Consider the following 19,886-nt stretch of genomic DNA (forward strand, 5'->3'; position numbering starts at 1 on the left):
AGATTTGTTGTGACCATTAATTTGAAAGCAAGGGTTACACTGAGACAAAGAACCAGGATTTAAAATGACCATTAATGTGAAAGCAAATAAATGTATAACTTTATTATGTATGCTTAAAACCCTTGTATTGAGCCAAATAAACACCACCTCAAAGGAGTAATCATCACCCATGGATGTGTGGATACACTGTCTAATATTTCCTAAATGGAGTCCGTGTTTTATTGAGAATGGAAACGCTCTTGCCTCACTATATTTTCTTTCACTTCCTCATATTCCTCTTCCCCATCTCCACCCTTCCAAATGTATTTTACAAGCAGGAGAGCTTTAAAAGTAGTAGTTTTGCTCCTTTTCCCTTCTTTTCCTGTGGTCAGTTTTGTGACTATAGTTGCCAATTTTATTTTCTGGCAAGACTTCTGTGCCTCTAACAGCTGTTGGACTTGCAGATATTTAGGGGTAGAGCTTTTCTTGGCAGCAATGAATGGCACTGGCAGTTGGGAAGCTTCCTCTTTTGGATTCCTACCGTCATGGCACTGTTGAAAGCACAGATAACCTGCCAGAAAAATGTTGGGAATGGTACTGACAACTGGAGGATAAAGTAGCAGGGTGAGCAGATGGAGTTTTTTTTTTTTAAAGTGAGTTTTGCATACTTTTTTTTTTTACAAGAAACGTCAGTAGGTACAGGTCTGTATCACCTTCCTAAACATTAGGAAGAACCCTTTTATGGTAAGAACTGTTTGACAATAGGATTCAGAGGCAGTAGACTCACTCTCTGGTGGTCTTGAACAAAGATTGAACCATCTTTGAACAAAGATTGAAAAGACAATGTCATTAAAAACACACAAAAGGAAAACACGGTATTAAAATAGAATTCAACTACCATATATCCTCAAGCTTCTGCCAACCTAGCAGTTCGAAAACATGCAAATGTGAGTAGATCAATAGGTACCACTCCGGCGGGAAGGTAACAGCGCTCCATGCAGTCATGCTGGCCACATGACCTTGGAGGTGTCTACGGACAACGCTGGCTCTTCGGCTTAGAAATGGAGATGAGCACCACACCCCAGAGTCAGACATGACTGGACTTAATGTCAGGGGACTACCCTTACCTTTACCTTTATATCCTCATGTATAAGTCTAGGGCAAGTGGGGACTAAAATGATGGATTTTGATATGACCATGGTATTTCTTGTAGGTTTTCCTAGGTTGGACTAGAGTCCCACTTTTTGCCAATTTATTTAGAACAGTGGTTCCCAACCTGAGGTCCATGGACCATCAGTAGTCCACAAGAATGGAAATATGGTCAGCAGCCTCACCATTGCTACCCCATTCCCTCGAAACCACTTGGCAATGAGAACAAGTGGCCTTGCGAACCCTCTTATAGTGCCAAGCCATCAGGGAAGTCAGGAGGGGGAAAGATAACTACTACCACATCAGCTCTAGGTTATTAAATATGGTTTTCTGTGGGTGAGCAGATGGCGACAACTGGATGGCATATGTTCTGTATCAGAAACTAAAGCTGATGTGGTCTATCCAATGCAATTTTCTGAATCAGCACCCCAAATCACCAAACGGAATCTAAAGTTGACCAAAAACTGATTTGTAACCCTTTTGGTATTAATGCTAGAGAGTTGTCCCTGATCAAGTGCTCCCTGGTCAAAAAAAGATTGGGAGCCACTGATTTAGAATAAGAAGTGGGGTTTTTTTTAGAAATAAGATCTTGACACATACTTATATTGATCTAAAGATAGATTGACCTATTGGGGTTCTATTTTATTAAAATGTCTACAGCTATCTATGAGTATCTAAACAATGTTTATAAGGTAATTCAATTAAAATACAATTACGTGGTCCCTTCCAACTCTAAAGCCTTGCTTGCAATGTCTGCTTCTGCAAAATTATTAAAAACGTGGGAGCCTCCTCTGCATACATGGCTGGCCCAGCAAACATTGCCTTCTGAACATCAATGGCAATATATGTTTTCAATCTACAGAGTGGTAACCATGGCAATTCAAGCATGAATGCCTCAATAAAACTCAATTCCGAAAAGCAATAGAGTAACACCTGTGGACTCTCTTTAACCCAAGCAGAGTTTGCAAATGAAGGCTTATATTATGAGGTCAGGCGCAAGTACTGACTCGACCCGAGAGAACAAAGGAGGTGGTACAAATCTATCCTGGACTTGCCTTAACCTGCTTGATACCCTGGAAGATTTTCTATCATCATCCCCACTCAAGAAATTGACAGAGACGAAGGGAGTCTTATTGCCTGTCATTTCATAGAGTGGAAAGTGAAAGTCGTAATCCTTTCCATCCTTTAAGAAAAAAAAAACATGGGTTACTTATTTAAGGAGATTTTTTTTCATCCCCATTATGTTCTGTATTCAGGCAAAATGGGAAAATTCAATAAATAAAAAAAATGAAGTATTTTCTAAATCTGCACTCTATTTTAAGATATACCTTATGAGAGAAATGTAAAGGAAAATAGCTATTTTTATACTGATCAGTTTTAAAAATTTAAAAAATATATAAATAACCCCCACTTTTTCGTTATGGTATCTTTTTTGTCTCTCCACGTGTTTATTTATTTATTTATTTCTCACACTTCTACCCCGCTTTTCTCAACCCCCGAGGGGGAACTCAGGGCGGCTTACAAAAAGGCACAATTCGATGCCGGCACAACAACAAGGTAAAAGAATAAAACATATAAACAGTAATTAAACAATTAGGCAGTTAAGACAATTAAAACAATCCATTCTGTTTCATTCAAACCGAATAAAAAAACCTGTTAACTCAGCCTTCACATGTTGGGCCCTTCCTATCAGTCTTTTACAGAAGGGTACTCACCAGTAATACATACCTTGAGACATTTCAGAGGTGAAAACTGGGCGGGAAGTGGAAAGAAGCAGAAACTGAGAGATTTTAAAGGCAAATGTCTCATCTCTGACTTTTCTGTTCTTTCCCATTCCAATTTTTTGCCCACTTGACTACAATCTGGTTTTGCTTGGCCACATGTCCCAGTTTTTGTCTGTAAACCCTTGGAAAGTATGCTGATACATTGGCTAAGAAATGCCATACATTGCACAAGATTCTAGAGCCTGTTATACAACAGGAGTTCTCAAACTTTTTTAGCCCCGAGAACCAAAGGTGTTTTTTTTTTTTTTTGGAGCCCCAAGAAATGTTTATATATTATATGCATCCAGTCCAAACTTTTTCTGCCATGCAGGAAAAGCACAATTGAAGTACTCCCAATAGATGTCTCTAGCCATTGTAATAATAATAATAATAATAATAATAATAATAATAATAATAGGAGCTACCCCTAGGGCTATCCAGTCCAACTCTCTTCTGGCATGCAGAAAAAGCACAAAGGACCTCCAGCAAAATAATAATAATAATAATAATAATAATAATAATAATAATAGCAGAAGCCCGGGGGACATCCAGTTCATTCCCTTTTGACATGCATGAACAGCACAATAAAAGCATCCTTTGAGAGGTGGGAGGGAAATAGGATTTTGGAAGCAAGAAAGGCAAGGGGAAAGGATCTGGGTAGTAAGGGAGGCGGGAGGGAAAGCTTTTGGGGTAGAGGGAGGCGGGAGAAGGAGGAGAAGCAGGAAAGAGGAGGGAAATCTTAGAGGGGGGAGAAAGAAGGGGGGAGTGAACGACAGAGCCCCGCAGTATGCTTTGCGGAGCCCCAAGGACTCCACGGAGCCCACTTTGAGAACTGCTGCTGTACAGTATATCCCATATCCAGGGGAGATATGTTTCCAGACTTTGTGTGGGCAGGCAAAACCACAGATAAGAATGAAGCCTATTGAAATGAAGGACTTCTGGCTCAATAGTATCATTCAGTCATGCTGGAGATAGTAGAAATGCCTGGAGAAATCCTATTTTGTCAGTTGTGGAGAAATAAAATACTGGAGACCAGGCCAGTGAATATGGAAATCATATTGTATTTCTTGGTTTGTGCAGAACAGTTCATGCAGTTTTATTGAGTGGCTCTTTTGGCCTCATAGTCTCTAACATTCACAGGTGAAAACTAGGGTACATTTCACCAAGCAATATCAGAGTGTGGTCAAGATGGCAGAAACTAGTAATGAGGGAAAACACACCAGATTGGAGAGGCTGCATTCATTTGATTTTGCTTACAAAGGGCAAGAGTCCACCCTCTTCTCTTCTAACCTGTTGAGTTAATTGAGTTCAAACTACTTTTGCTCTTTGAACTCTGTTCACACCAATTAAAGCTGACATTTGCAAAGCAGCTGAAAAAGTGGGACAACAGAGGATAAATAAGGACCTTCCCTACCAAATCAGAACAATTGGAGGTTATGTAATGCCCTGCTTCTTAAACTATGGGTCTTGACCCCAAATCTGACCCCCTTAGCTCAATGTTGGGGTTACAAAAAAATTGGCAACAGTAAAAGGTCTCTGAACGCTACCCATTTACACAAATTTGTTAGCAGCAATGTGTAGTATTCACAGTGGAGTCTACAGAAAAATGCTTCGACTGTACTCCAAAAGAAGGTAAATCAGCCTGCTTAGCAAACCTTTCAAATGCTGAATTATTTTCTGTAAATGTTTGATTTTGTGTTTATTCTGTATACCTATATACCTGTGGTCATGCAAAAATTTCTTGGTTAAATAAGGGTTGCGAGCAAAATAATGTTGAAGAAGCTCTGCTGCAATGAATGACTGTCAATGATGAGTAATTGGTCTTCAAGCCAAGCCATCTTCAGGAATGCAAGGGCAGAGGAAGGGTACAATATCAAGCTGGCCATACAAGGGCTGCCGAGACTGTAAGTTTCAAAAGGCAATGGCTTCACATTAGAAAGTTCCAGCTACTGACCTCAAAGGCAAGTGTGGCTTCCAGATCACACTTTTATTTATTTATTATTTGTAATATTTCTATCCCGTCCTTCTCAGCCCCAGAAGGGGAACTCAGGACAGCCTACACTCGGCAACAATTCGAGGCCATACATATAAGCAAACAATAATATAGCAACAGTTTAAAACAATAGATAAATTGTTAAGTTAAAAGCAGTTAAAAGCATTTTGTCAAAGCTGTAATGCCATTCCAATTCAATTCCATAACCAAAGTGCTGCTACGTCCAAAGGCCTGGTTTCATACTTTGAGTCAGTTGTGTTTAGCAAATGCATCTCCAATTTTTATCTGAATCCCTCCTCCCACAATTAAGAGAAGAAAAAAGAACTGTGCGATTGGGATTTTGGGGTGTGGAGATTGATGTAATATTTTAATATTTATAGATTTTAATGACACAAATGGTTCAATTGTTTTTTTTTAAAGAGTTTGATGTATTTTTAATTTGTTTTAATATGAATTGTTTTATGTTTGTTGCCATCTACCTTGGGTTCCCATATCAGGAGAAAGGTGACTTAAAAATAAAGTCAATAATAATAAATGTGTAATATGATATAATAGGAGCCCCCGGTGGTGCAGTGGGTTAAACTGCTGAGCTGCTGAACTTGCTGACTGAAAGGTCAGCGGTTTGAATCCAGGGAGTGGTATGCGCTCTCGCTGTTAGGCCAAGCTTCTGCCAACCTGGCAGTTCAAAAACATGCAAATGTCAGTAGCTCAATAGGTACCACTCTGGCGGGAAGGTAATGGTGCTCCATGCAGTCATGCCGGCCACATGACCTTGGAGGTGTCTATGGACAACACTGGCTCTTCAGCTTAGAAATGGAGATGAGCACCAACCTCCAAAGTTGGACACAGCTGGACTTAATGTCTAACCTGTTTTTTAAGGGATCAGCAACCCCAATTTGGTTCTAAACCTTTACAAAGGAAAAATAAAAATAAAGCTACTGAGGAGTATGCAACTTCTGCTTAATCCAAGATGCTCAAAAAACAGTCTTGGGAACAATAAATTCACACAGCTGCCCTTTTCTTTGTATTTTAGGTCTGCTTTCAGTATGTTTTTGAGTCTCCTTGTTATTGTTATGCTCTTCAATCTCACCCTCTATAACATTACATTTCATAACTTTGATTTCTCCCCCAATAACTGCAGTGACTACTTCCGTGTTGTCATTTGTGAAGCTAAACTGGATGAAAATAAAATAGAAATGGAAGTGATTGACGAGAAAACAAAGTTGTCATCAGAGCCAGAATTTCCAGCAAAACACATACAAAGTGAAGATGGTTGCGGTCTTCCCCCAAATTCTCAACCTTTCAACATCCAAGGGACAAATGAGTCAAAAACACTCACCAGGACCCTCAAATCCATGCTGAGCTTCAGAAAGGGTGTGGTAACATCTGTCAAGGAGAACTCAACTGAAACTAAGATGGGTGAAAAGAAGAAAGAAGCAGAAGGGAAAACTGAGTTGTTGTTGGCTTCATCGTTGACAGAAAAATGTATGGAGGGAGAAGATAGTAGTGATCATATTAAAACTTCTTTGTCTTTACAGAATGAAGAGGAAAATGAGCCAGAAACATTATCCAAGGATCACAGTCTAATTTTCAACTTCAGGGAGACTATACTATCATCTTCCAAAGATGAGTTGGTTAAAGTGGAGATGGATGAGAATAAGACAGAAATAATGGGAAACAACGAGAAAACAGAGCTGCCATCGGAACAAGAACTTCTGGTGAAATGCAAGCAGAGTGAGAATGACAATTGTCTTCCTACAACTTCTCCACCCTTGAACAATCTGTCAGATACTGAATCCAAAACTGTCATCTACAGCCTTCCAAGAAGGCATACCTTTATGACCTGGTGGCCTGGCACAGGGAAAACACCAGCTACAACTGCATCAAAATTCAATAAACGTTTTTCATTGAGAGGAAAAGATAACGGCCAGGCCAAGAAAGCAAGCAACAGCCATCCCAAAAAGAATGAGGAGCTTGAAGAAGAAGGTGTTTTGAGGGAACCACTGTCTGGTAAGAAACTAATGTTTCTTTTACCTATTGGTTAGGTTGTTCTGAGATACATGAGAAAACATAGATGCTGGAACAGCAACTTTGAGTAAGCATTCTTTTGTGAGTACAGGTTGAGTACTTATTAGGATTAAAAGTGTTTTGGATTTCTGATATTTCCAGATTTTGGCATACATGTATTTGCATATACATATGGCATATAATAAGATATTTTGGAAACAACCCAAGTATAAACTCATAATTCATTTACGTTTTGTGTATATCTCATACATATAGCCTGATGGTGATTTTATATTTTGTTTTATAAAAATATGCATGACACAACATTTGTGTACATTGAACCATCACAAAGCAAATGTATCACTATCTCATCCATCCATGTTGATAATTTTGGATTTTGGAGTATATCAGATTTTGGAATTCTGGATAAGGGATGCACAATCTGTATAATAAAGTATGCTATATTTACCATAATAGGACAAACCTGTGAAACTGGGTTGAGCAATATTTCCATCATTCTAGATAACATCAGCACTATAAATCAAGTCAACAGTACGTTTATGGGACATTACTGCTGAATGTTGCAGAGAGGCCTTTTTCGGGGTGATGGTACCTTGTGTGGATTGAGTGATGTCCTTCAGTGAATAACAAAACATTCATCAAACCATTCTTTTGTTTACAGCTGGAATAGGGTTGGCTTTACCACATGGTTTCTGGATCCAGGCATCAACCAACCTGCCTGTTGATCAATGGACCCACAAAGATCCAAGCCAGAGCCTTGGGATGACAATGGAAGCTACAGTTTGAGAGACAAGCCCCCTATTATATGGCCTTCGTTTCCACAAGGAGATGCCATAAAGTAGCCTGGCCACCTAAGCTGTCTTCACTGTATATCCCCTGAGTCCCCCACCTAAGATGCCACTTATTTTTCTCAGGCATAGCAGTTCCACTTCCTTGATCCAGAACCATGCCAACCACCCTCTAAGCTGTGATATAGTGGTAAAACATACTACATAGGGTAGATAGAAATCAAAGGCCCTGCAGAGAATACAGCAGAGGGTTAAATAATCTGAAGGCTGACCTATTGAGGTGTTTTCACTCAGGTCAGCCTCCCCCTTCCCCAGAACAATAGCACCTAACCCCAGTGGCTTGATCTCATGGAATGCTGCCAATAACTTCCATGCCAGCTGCTGCCACTTGAACTAAATTGTTTTCAGGCTGTGCACATGGCCAGCCCCAACTCTATTCCCCCATCCGCCCCACAAAATGCCTCAAATGGTAAGTTGAGATGTCTGTTAGGAGGAGCAGAGTGATGTCCATCAGATAGCAAAACACACAACATTTCACCTTTGCACATCTGGTTGAGTATTGTTGCAATTCACAAATGCACTAATGTATAAATATGTGAGAGAAAGTCATAGGGAGGAGGGAGCAAACTTGTTTTCTGCTGCCCTGGAGACTAGGATGCGGAACAATGGCTTCAAAACTACAAAAAAAGGAGTTTCCATGTGAACATTAGGATGAATTTCTTAACTATGAGAGCCGTTCAGTGGGACTCTCTGCCCCGGAGTGTGGTGGAGGCTTCTTCTTTGGAAGCTTTTAAACAGAGGCTGGATGACCATCTGTCAGGGGTGATTTAAATGCAATATTCCTGCTTCTTGGCAGGGGGTTGGACTGGATGGCCCATGAGGTCTCTTCCAACTCTTTGATTCTATGATTCTATGATTCTAATGTCATGTACTACTATGAATATTCCAGCTTCTGGACATTGCATTTTAGCAAACACATTAGAGAGGAAATCCAACCCTCTTTTATTTCTCTCTATGTGAAAGGAATATTTTCCAAAACAGGCATACTGCCAGCATAACAGGAGGTAGATATATATCTTTTCTTATGAAAATTAGAAGAATAGTCATCACTGTTTGCATCTGCATCACATTACATCATTGCTAAAAGCTCATATATCTTTGCGCATGCATATTAATAGTCACATTCTATAATAATCATGGGGAGTGACCATATATTAACATCTCTTCCCTGGGCATGCATTTTAGCATAATAATAAGCTCTAGGTTACTCTAGTTCAAAAACTATCTGCTTATTGGCTGCATTGTCACTGTTTGGTTTTCCATTCTTATTTCCTGTCTGGTACCGTTAATGGTTTAATTTACTGATGTTAGACTTTAATTTGATGTTAAGTTTTAATATTATTTTCATATGCAGGGTTTATCTGGGATTTTATGTCACTATTTGTTTATTTTACGAAGGCATTTAATGTTTGCCGTTGTTATGTTGGAATCTGCCCTGAGTCCCCTCGGGGAGATAGGGTGGAATACAAATAAATTATTATTATTATTATTATTATTATTATTATTATTATTACTACTACTAACACCTGATTTCTCGTTATATGTTCCATTACTTGTCAAAGAAGACACAATCCAAGAGCCATCTAAGGCACTTTCCAAAAGAAAACAGCTCAAGTTCATTGCTTTAGTCTTTGAAAATGATCTTTTATTTCTCTTCTTATGGTGTCCCCAGTCTTTTGTTATCTGAACGAACGTGATACCATTCCAAGCGTTTTATGTTCTCATGCTCCTTTTCTCTCTGCCCCCTCTTGTTTTCTTAGTGCTGGAAATACTTGGAATTATCCAGGAAAATCAGCTTTTGGAGGCTTTTAAAAATATCAAAGTTTTGGAAATACAACTCCTGTCTGAAAGAGATGCCAAGAAATGTGAAGATGTCTCCAAAGAAGACACCAGAAGAGCAAAAGATGTTAATTTACTCTATGATTCCCTCTCTAAAAAAATCCAACAGATTGTGGAAAAAACATTGGACCTTCCCAGTGTGGAGATGAAGAAATTAATCCCAGAGATGGTGGCTTTAATTGAAGAGGAGGAAAAGATTCATGCTGGGGCAATAACTATCCCTGTGCCTCTTGACCCTGTGAAGCAACTTGGGTTAGCCAGAAATTGGAGAAAACTTTGGGAAAGAGCCATTAAAGACAGTGTGAAAACGAGAATCCATAAAGTACCCATCCCACTGAAAGAAGACAATCCATCTTGGCTGTCTGTATATTTAGGTTTTCTCAAAACAGTCATAAGAGATGACTTGTTAAATATCAAGCACTACATACAAAAATTCTATCCACATGATTACCATGTATGTGATACATACCTGAAAGTTTTCCATGAAACTCTCTCTTTGTGCTTACAAAGCATTCTGGAAAAGGAAGCGAGCTGCCTAGAGTTCAGGCAATTCCATGCATTGCTCAATTGGGTCATTCACGTATACTACAGGTTAGTTTTCTATTCTTTAAACTCTTTAGCTTTCTGCAATCATTCTATGTTTGGAAAAGCTAGTATAAGGTGAACCAAGCTAGATGTAGTCCTCTCTATTGCTGTTCTTCTACAAGAGTGTTGCTATTGGGGGACGAGGAGAAGCAAAATTGGGCATTTGCTCCTCAAAATGAGAATTCTCCTCCCCCATGAAAATATCTTTCAGACAATGAAAATCATTCCCTTCTAAAACTCAGACATTTGAAGTGATTGCATTCCCTCGGTCACTTTGTTTGTGCCTTGGATATCTAAAGTACCACATTTAATTGATTCTAAGACTCACAATGATTTCAATACCACTAGTAGAATATATATGTGTGTGTGCGTGTAAACCTACAATTCTAAGATGCACTTTGTTTTTTGAAATGTGTATATAGGAAAAAGTAAAAAAGTACACTTTAGAAACAATGAAATACATCATATGGTCTACAGAAGTTCTAGGTTGTTGCATTGCTAGAAATTTAGAAACTGAAGGAAAGTTCATTTGTGGGGGGCACAAACCACACTGGGAGAAAATGTTCTCAATCCCCCCCCCCCATTCTTGTAGCTTCCCTCCTGGTACACCTTCTACCCACAGATGTTAATGAGAAATGTATTTACTCTGCATCCTTACAAAAGTTCGATGCTACTTCAACTGCTAAGATGACATGCTATGAAGTCTTGAAATTCTGAAGTTTCATGAGGTAGTTAGGTTTAACTTTGCTAGAGAGGTCTAATCCTCTTCCTTGAACTAAAGCAGTACAGCTCACTAGTATTGAAGTCATTTCATCAATCTACTATCCTGGGAATCTGTAGGATGAAGTCGTGCTAGTTAAACTGGAAGCAAAAGGCTATAACTGCAGCATTGATACATTCTGGTCTGAATCCTATTGGTTTGTTTCAACTAGAGTTCCATTGGCTGGATTGGTGTCAATATTGGGTCAGAACCCTGTTTTTCCAGGATTATTCTAGGTTAGAATCCTGTTTTTCCAGGATTATTCCTATGTCAATAGGTCAATGAATCTGAGCATTACTCAGGCATTACTTTCTGGACAGCTATCCACCAAGAATGATGTAGTGGCTTTTCTTTTTGCTGGTGGCTATCTATATAAGTGATCACTTGTGGCAGAGTATAATTGTCTTCTAAGGATAGAATCTTGGGAATGGTTCTGTAATTGTCTATAGAGACCTGTTTGGATCCACATGGTCTTCACAATGAGGACATAGATTTTCAGATGGAAGGCAATCACAGTAAGGGTTTGCTTGATGCTCCTTTCCCTCAGCATGTTTCTTCCTTTTTCCCTCTATTTGTGCCTCCTCAAAATCCATAGCGCCTTTGGTAGCAGCTGACCTCTAGTAAGAATGCTGGAATGCCAGGGCTTCCTAGTTCTTGATATTTATACTACATTTTAAAGCTTTAAGCCCATCTTTAAATCTCTTTTGCTGTCTACTAACATTCCGTTTTTAATTCTTGAGTTGAGAATAAAGTAACTGCTTTGGGAGTGATTTGGCTTTCAGACAACATGGCAAGTCCAGAGAAGTTGATGGTGGAGAATATTGGCTTCAGTGCTGGTGGTCTTTGCATCTTCCAGAATGCAGACTTTTGTCCACTTGTTGCCTCAAGAGATTTGCAGGATTTTTTTTTTGAAAGCAACACTGATGGAATCTTTCCAGAAATCAAGAGGGATGTTTGTGGATGGTCCAAGCTTTGCAGGCATACAATAGTTGGGAGGACAATAGCTTTATAAACAAGGATCTTAATATTCTTACAAAAAGCTGACCATTGTGTGAATTATGCAGAAGTATGTGTGTGAGCATGACAGAACTTCTTGCTCAACTACCATGACTTCTGTGCTCCAGATATTCATTCTTGTCTTATATTTGTCATGGCTGATCCTTTTTGATAACTGTTAAGAGGAAGTATTTACATGACCTCTGGATATGCTGGCTCATGGATGTCTGCAGTAGTGACTTGTGTGAATCCATTTTTATATATGTGTCTTCAAGTTCCTTATTGACTCATTGCAACTCCATGAAATCCATACGATCTTCTTAGGCAAGTAATAATCAGAGGTCGTTTTGCCAGTTACTTCCTCTAAAATATTGCCAAAAGCACTTGATCTACACTGGTGTCTCCCATCCAAGTACTAACTAGGACTGAATTAGCTTTCAAATTCAGATAGAATCAAATGCCTTTAGAATACAATTTTTACAATGACCTGCAATCATAATAATGCAAGATGACAAGGACATGGGGAGGCCCAAACAAATGCTGGGTCTCCATTTATCTTAGGCTGCATCTACATTGTAGAATCAATGCAGATTAACATTATTTTAACTGATCTGTCTCAATGTTATGGAATCATGGAAATTATTTCCGTAATTCTGTAAGTACAATTTGCAGGATCCCATAGAATTGAGCCATGGTAATTAAAGTACAGTAGAGTCTCGCTTATCCAACCTTTGCTCATCCAACATTCTGTATTATCCAACGCAGTCTGCCTCCTGCCTGGACCCACAGCTGTTACAATACATTGTGATGTTTTGGTGCTAAATTCGTAAATACAATAATTACTACATAATGTTACCATGTATTGAACTGCTTTTTTGTCGATTTGTTGTAAAACATGATGTTTTGGTGCTTAATTTGTAAAATCATAACTTAATTTGATGTTTAATAGGCTTTTCCCTCCTCATTATCCAACATTTTTGCTTCGCCAACGTTCTACTGGCCCATTTATGTTGGATAAGTGAGACTCTACTGTAGTATCAAACTACATAAATTCTTCAGCGTAGATGAATCCACAGTGGAGAGAGGTCAGTGTTTCTTTTAGATTTTCCTGTGATTAACTAAGGTCTTAACCTTTTGACACTCTACTCAGAAAAGGAGGCTGATCCTTTTTGATAACTGTTAAGAGGAAGTATTTACATGACCTCTGGATATGCTGGCTCAGTTTTTGGAGATTAATTTTTCACAGAAATTTCTAGACATACACATACATATATACAGTAAGCCACTTTCAAATTTTCAAATATCATTCTTCCCCTGCCTTAAAAAAAACTTGGCATGAGTTAGGAGACAGGAAGCTTTGGATACAGCTCGCTTATCTCCAGTTTCCCATTTGAAATGACGCCAGTGAAAATTGCCAGGGCATCAGCAAAATGCATTGTATTCAGAAAAGGCAAATGGGAAGAAGTTAAGAGAATGCCGGGACCACGTGATTCCGTGGCTGAGTTCAGCAACTCCTTCCCACCTTCCTTATTGAATTGTTCTGCTGATAAATTGTTAAGGCTCACTTTCCAATTCGATTCTGAGGAACCTTTATCCTCCCCATTCACCCTCCCATCCCAACACAGAAGAGACATTTTGCAAAGCTCCGCATCTGCTAGGAAACATTTCCAGGCGAAATCAGAAGCATGTGGTGCAGCCTAATGCTTCGATCCATTTTAATTATCAAGTTGTGGCATGTGGATTGGGGAAATAAGTACCTTTTTCAATTGGGCATCATCTGAATATGGATAGTAATGTTGGAACAAGATCTAAATCAGAACGAAATTCATGTTCCATTAAACCCCATGTTCAATGTAGTGCATCAAATGTGTTTGTAGATATGTGCTTTAAAATTATCAGGGAAGGCAGTAAACTGTAAAATATAAGGCAGACATTATATATTAAAATATTCCTGCATCTTCTTAAAAATAGGATCTCTGGGGATATCAGGAATTGAATAGTCCACGTCCTTGTTGAGGGATGTTAAACATTTCCTTCCTTCCATGAACGCCCAATAAATATCTCCCCTTTGACTAATTACTATTTTACCCAGGAGGGAATTTGTTTATTGGCACTAGTAGCGATTTCCCTTTCTGACCAAATAACACAGACAGCAACCCATTTTGTTCTTCCTTCCAGGCAGCACAAACAAGAGGTTACTGTGTCCCGAAATATTATTTGTGTGGGCTGCATTCAACTGATGGGTCAGACAAATTGTTTAAGTCTGCTTCAGGTTTATTCTAAATGTGTGCCAGAACAGGGTGCCCTGAACTTAGCATGGTCAGTAATCGACTTTGCAGAGGCTAGTTTTTTGTTTGAAGGGCACTCTATTAGAAGTTCAGTTTGATCACCATGAACTGTAAGAAGAAACATTTGGGGGGCTAGAATTTGCCCATCAGTTGCAAACACCTGGGTTGCAGTTCGAGTAAGAGCAGCACATTGAAAACCTTTTGGAGTGATGGATACCCCAAAGGGAAATAGGAAGAGAAATGGGGAAAACTGATAACCAAGGCTAAGGGCAATAGAAAATATAAAATATTAAACCAGACTATCCTTACAATCTAACAAACAGAAAACTTTCTCAGCCTTATTTGAAGGCAAATGAACAATAAAGGAAATGTATGACGCTTCCCAGAGGGAGGGGGAGGGGTTGAAAATAGTGGGAAATGGATGGAAACAAGTAGGAGATGAGAGCAATTACATATGCAATTTTAAATCTCTTTTTTGCTAAATTGTTAAAATATATGTTCTGTAAAAGTCACTTATGTTATCTTCTAAACTTCCTCTTGAGGAAAAGTGGTTATACTATACTCTACGTACTTGTTCTAAATAATAAAAAAGAATGAGGAGTACAAACGTACTGATATACCAGTGTAACAACCACATCATATGTGGTAAATTTGGGCGATAACTCCAGTTGTGCTGCAGCTTTGCTACAGAGCCCATCGGCTCTCACTACATGTGGGAGAAATACTTCTGAGGCAGCTCTGTGCCAAAACTGTGGCAGAACCAGAGTTGCCACCGAAAAAAAAGCCAGTGGCAGCAACACAAGGTGTTGCATTGCCCTCAATGGGATAAACTGACCAGCTGACATTTCCTCCCATGTAATGAGGGAGGGAGGAAGCCAGAACGGTGCAAAATGCAGGACAATAGGACCCCATGCCTCCTGGGCAGGCGCTGCTAGGATTGCCACAATGTGCGATTCCGGCTGTGTGTGTGAGACAAGGTAGTAAGTCTAGAAAGTTTAGTGAAAAAATGGACACAAAATCCTGTACTGACTTATCCATGAGTCAATGTAAGTTCTGTACGATAACTCAAAACCATCCCCTTCTTTGAGTAGAGTGGCAAAATATGACACCGTAATCTGTCCTGGGACAATCTAGAACAGTGGTTCTCAACCAGTGGGTCTCCAGGTGTTTTGACTGACAACTCCCAGAAATCCTAGCCAATTAACCAGCTGTTAGGATTTCTGGGAGTTGAAGGCCAAATCATCCACGGACCCACGGGTTGGGAACCACTAATCTAGAAGATACGGCAACCCCTCTACTCTCTCCACCACTGGCACTACTTCTGGCCTTTTTAAACACCTGGGTGGCAGCAAGGGATGATTACTCTCTGCAAGGCATTGCTGGTGCTTTCAATTCTTTGTGGGATAATGCTTGACTTATCTGCAAGTCATATCAAAATCCATAATTTTGGCTCTTATACCTGCCCTTGACTTATACACAAGTATATCTAGTCAACTTATACACAAGTACATATGAGTGTTGACTTCAAATTATGGATTTTGATATGATTTGTGGTTATATTGTGGGTCATTCTGCAAATAGGAGAATGTGACAGTGCTGTCTCAAGGGGCCAATCACTACCAGTTTACTGCTGGAGGGGAGTAGCAGTGGTGATATGGGGGTGACATGTCCTCCCTTGCACTAATCAATACAGATAAAGGATAAACACATCTGGGCAGGGAATTGGACCAAATCAGAATGACCCAATTATCCAGGTTGCTGTGAAGCCTCAAGATTCTCTAGAGCTTCCAGAGGCAAGAAAAGATGGGATTTGCATTTGCTGTCACTGTATATCATGGAGATCAAGCATCCTCAAACTGTGGCCCTTCAGCTGTTTGGGTCTTCATCTCCCAGAATTCCTGACAATTGAACAAGCCCTTAGGGCTTCTGGGACTTGGAGGCCCAAACAGCTGAAGGGCTGCAGTTTCAAGTTGCCTGATGTAGATTCTCCCTTAGCCTTAAACAGAAAATCAAGGGCTACTTTTGGCTTCTCTAATTCACTTTTCACAAAACGAAGCAGGGAAATGATTGTAGGTGGTAGGACAACAGCTACCAGTTTCATAATGTAGGTACATCAAGAAATATAATTTTACTTTTTTTTATTAAAGCGAAGATTTATTAGAGCACCCGGATCTTAAACCAGAAATAACAACAGAAGGCCTGTCCAGTTTGTTACCTCCGGGCATTTTGGATAAACTGAAAAGGGACTACATAAATTCTCTCAAGGTAATACTTCATTTTCTTTCCTGTTCAGTCTTAGCTAAATCAAAGAAAGGGGAATTGTAATCTGTTAAACAGCATGTTCCTTTTTTCTTTGTTCCGGTGCATTGAATTTTCCACCTCTCTTTAAAATGAAGTTATAGTGCAAACATAGCACAAAAATGTGTCTGCAAGATGTTGGCAAAAATGCCCTTGTGACCTCTCTTCTCTTTCTTAGTCTTAAAGATCTTTTGAGGCAACAATCTGTCAGCAGAACTGCTCTGCTAGTTAAGATCTGCTAGTGGAGAAACTGAATTATGCTGATCCAAGACACTTTCTACTAGCAACACTACTTTGCCTGGACAAAGTTGTGTGTCTGTGACTTCAAGTCACCTGTTGACTTGTGACAGTTCCATGAATTTGTAAATGAGGGTCCAAACTGAATGTTCAGCACTGAACTACAATTCTAAGAACAGGGTTAGAATATTCCACATAGGGTCACTTTGAACACTTTCTCAGCCTTATATGAAGTCAAAGACAAACAATTCTTGCAAAAAATACCCCTGTGATAGGTTTATTTATTTATTTATTTATTTACAGTATTTATATTTCGCCCTCTTCACCCTACAAGGAATTTAGGGCAGATTACAATGCACATACACTTGACAAACATTCAATGCCAGTTAGACATACAACATATATAGACAGACACAGAGGCAATTTAACATGCTAGCTGTGCCCAAGCTTTTCCGGCTTCATGAGGGTATGCTCGATTCCGGCCACAGGGGGAGCTGCTGCTTCACCGTCCATTGTGACACTGAGTCCTTTGATGGAGTACTTCCTCATTCTTCTACATGCTGCTGGAAGGTTATATGGTGTCGTAAATTAGCTTCCCTGCATAAAGCAATACCTAAATTTCCTACTTGACAAATGCAACTGTTTTTGGGACTGCATAGGTCGAAAGCAAGCTCAACTATTGGCCAGAAGCTCACTTCGACCCAGGTTGGCTTTGAACTCATGACCTCTCGGTCAGTAGTGATTTAATGCAGCTAGCTCCCAACTAGCTGCACCACAGCCTGGTTGTTTTAGGATTTCCATAAGTGATGTGAAGGTACACACAACAAGAGAGGAGCACTCAGTTTTTGCTGGGTAACCCCTATTGAGTTGCCATACAGTTAAGTCCTTCTTCTGTTTCCCTAGCCTCATAATGTCCTATTTAAGTTGGAGTCACAAAATGGAACAGTAAAGGCATCATATATCTCTGGATTCCTGCACTGCCAAAGGCTTGGATGAAATCACTCCTGAAGACCCCTTCCATCTGTATAATTCTAGGATCCTAGATTTACAGGATGGCAATCCCAAATCCCATTTCCCCATAAACTCATGTGGTCACCAAAAGCCAATTTCAACTTCTCAACTTAAACTATCACACAGGATTGTTAGAGTACAAGTAGGGTGGGGACAAATAATATGCAAGACCACTTGTTCCAGGAGATACAGGGAATAAAATGACTGAAAATACATTAGTTCAGTGAAGGGAAGGGTTATGATTGTATTTCCAGCAGCCTTTTAGGAAGTTTCAGTTTGGCTGGATCTACACTGCCATACAATGAAGTTTCTCGTCATGAGCCAGTATGGTGCCCTAATTACCAATAGCTCCAAGTTCACTCCATCAGGCAACACGACCTCTTAAAGGATCCATTGTACACACAATTTTTTTTGGTTTTGAACAGGCAGTGCCAAACAATGCATTGCCTTTCTAACAAATCTGCAATTTTTTCAGGATGTGAACCAGGAAGGAATCCATTGCCTCTTTCCCATTGCATGCTAGTGAAATCCACTAGATAGCATGAAAAGTAAAAGAACATTTTAGCTGCTGTATCCTCAAAAATGTGGCCAGCTGATTATCCTGTACTTCCAGCTGTATTAAATGATTGCATCTAAAACAACATGGCAAAATTTAGAAATCAGAGGCATGAAAGCATAAAACATGGCCAATCTGTTTGTACTTGTGTCCTCTATCAAACAGAACAGTTTGTACACCAAGCCAATCCAGATTTAAGTCATACAATATTGATTCATAAGTGAGTCGGCTTGTAACCACATCTGTGTGTTCCCACCATGCATTGCACTCCTAAGTATAACACAGCTGCATGATGGTTTCCAAGATTTAAATTGATTTCAGTGGGACCACTCACAGTAAGGTACTCTTCGCAATGGGGAATAAGCTTCTGAATCCATCCCTCCACTTCAAGAGGCTGCTAATGATGGGAACAGGTGGGAAAGTGTGGTTTAATTCCATATTTAGGACCAGAACTTGCTTCCTCTCAAAACTATATTAACCTCAAATAACATATCTTCCCTCAGTTTTGATGACTCTTGCAGACCTAAACCAGGGCAGTCTCTGCAATTCTGTTAGGAAATATGGGCATTTTTACACAGAAGGGATTTGGTTTCAAAGCAAATTAAAACTTGTTTTGAAGTAAAAATGGAACTTGCTTTGGTTGAAATTATAATTACAAGGATCAGTGTTCTTCTCTGCCTCTTTCTCAAGTATGTAAAGATGCATGTACAGTTGACCCTCCATATCAATGATTCTGCTTCAATGGATTCAGTCTTCTCTGGTTTGAAAATATTCCCCAAAATTCCGCAAAACAAACCTTGATTTTGCCATTTTATATAAGGGACACAGTTTTACTATACAATTGCACATGTGTAATGTGGTTGTGTGAACAGCTGGATTGGGTTCCATTTTGCTCAGTCCATTGTCTACATACACATCACTACTACTACCATTCTGCTGCATTGATCAGTACAGGAAAGGGAATGGGTTGTCCTCATATGGCTTCCACTGCACTACACTTGTCAAGCTGCACCCTGCAAGAGCCTAACAATCACAGTGTTATAGCATGGTCAGATTCTGAGTGCTCAGAAGATGAGGAAGGGGATGCTGAGGTAGATTTAAAGGGTCCAGAGGAGGATAGATGTAGCCAGGAGAGAGTTGTTTTGGAATCTTCTGGCAGTTCCCATGAGACTTGAGAAAGTGATATCAGTTCGCATGATAACCTGCCAGAAGTACAGGCTGAGAGAAATGTGGAAGATTAATGTTTGTCTAGGTCAAGGCGCTAGGAACTTTGGAGGCAGAGCATACAACAAAGACAGATTCACTTTTCCCAGAGGCTTAGAGATAAGGAGAGGAAAAGCAGGTGTTTGAGGAATGATGTCATGGGAGGGATAGAGGCCTTTTAAAGTGGTTCCTGCTGGTACAATCCTTTCTGAGAGCAATGCTGTATTCAGGTTCAAATCTTGGTCCTACATTTGTGGGCTTCGTGTATTCAAATTTCTAAGTTTGTTTCCTGTTGCTACTTCATGTGTGGCATAGATCACCTGCCTTGAATTCATGCTATCATGTTTATGGAT

General features: G+C 39.6%; 1 protein-coding gene across 1 annotated transcript in view; it reads left to right on the top strand.

Moving 5' to 3' along the window:
- The window catches only part of EXOC3L4 (exocyst complex component 3 like 4), a 69,185-nt gene that overhangs the window by 2,996 nt on the left and 46,303 nt on the right, over positions 1–19,886 (top strand). Inside the window, exons 3-5 of the mRNA XM_060755105.2 lie at positions 6,026–6,894; positions 9,521–10,190; positions 16,376–16,493. Coding sequence (XP_060611088.2) covers positions 6,026–6,894; positions 9,521–10,190; positions 16,376–16,493 — 1,657 coding nt within the window. The remainder of the gene's footprint in view (positions 1–6,025; positions 6,895–9,520; positions 10,191–16,375; positions 16,494–19,886) is intronic.

Source organism: Anolis sagrei, chromosome 1, assembly GCF_037176765.1.
Source record: "Anolis sagrei isolate rAnoSag1 chromosome 1, rAnoSag1.mat, whole genome shotgun sequence".
NCBI lineage: Eukaryota > Metazoa > Chordata > Lepidosauria > Squamata > Dactyloidae > Anolis > Anolis sagrei.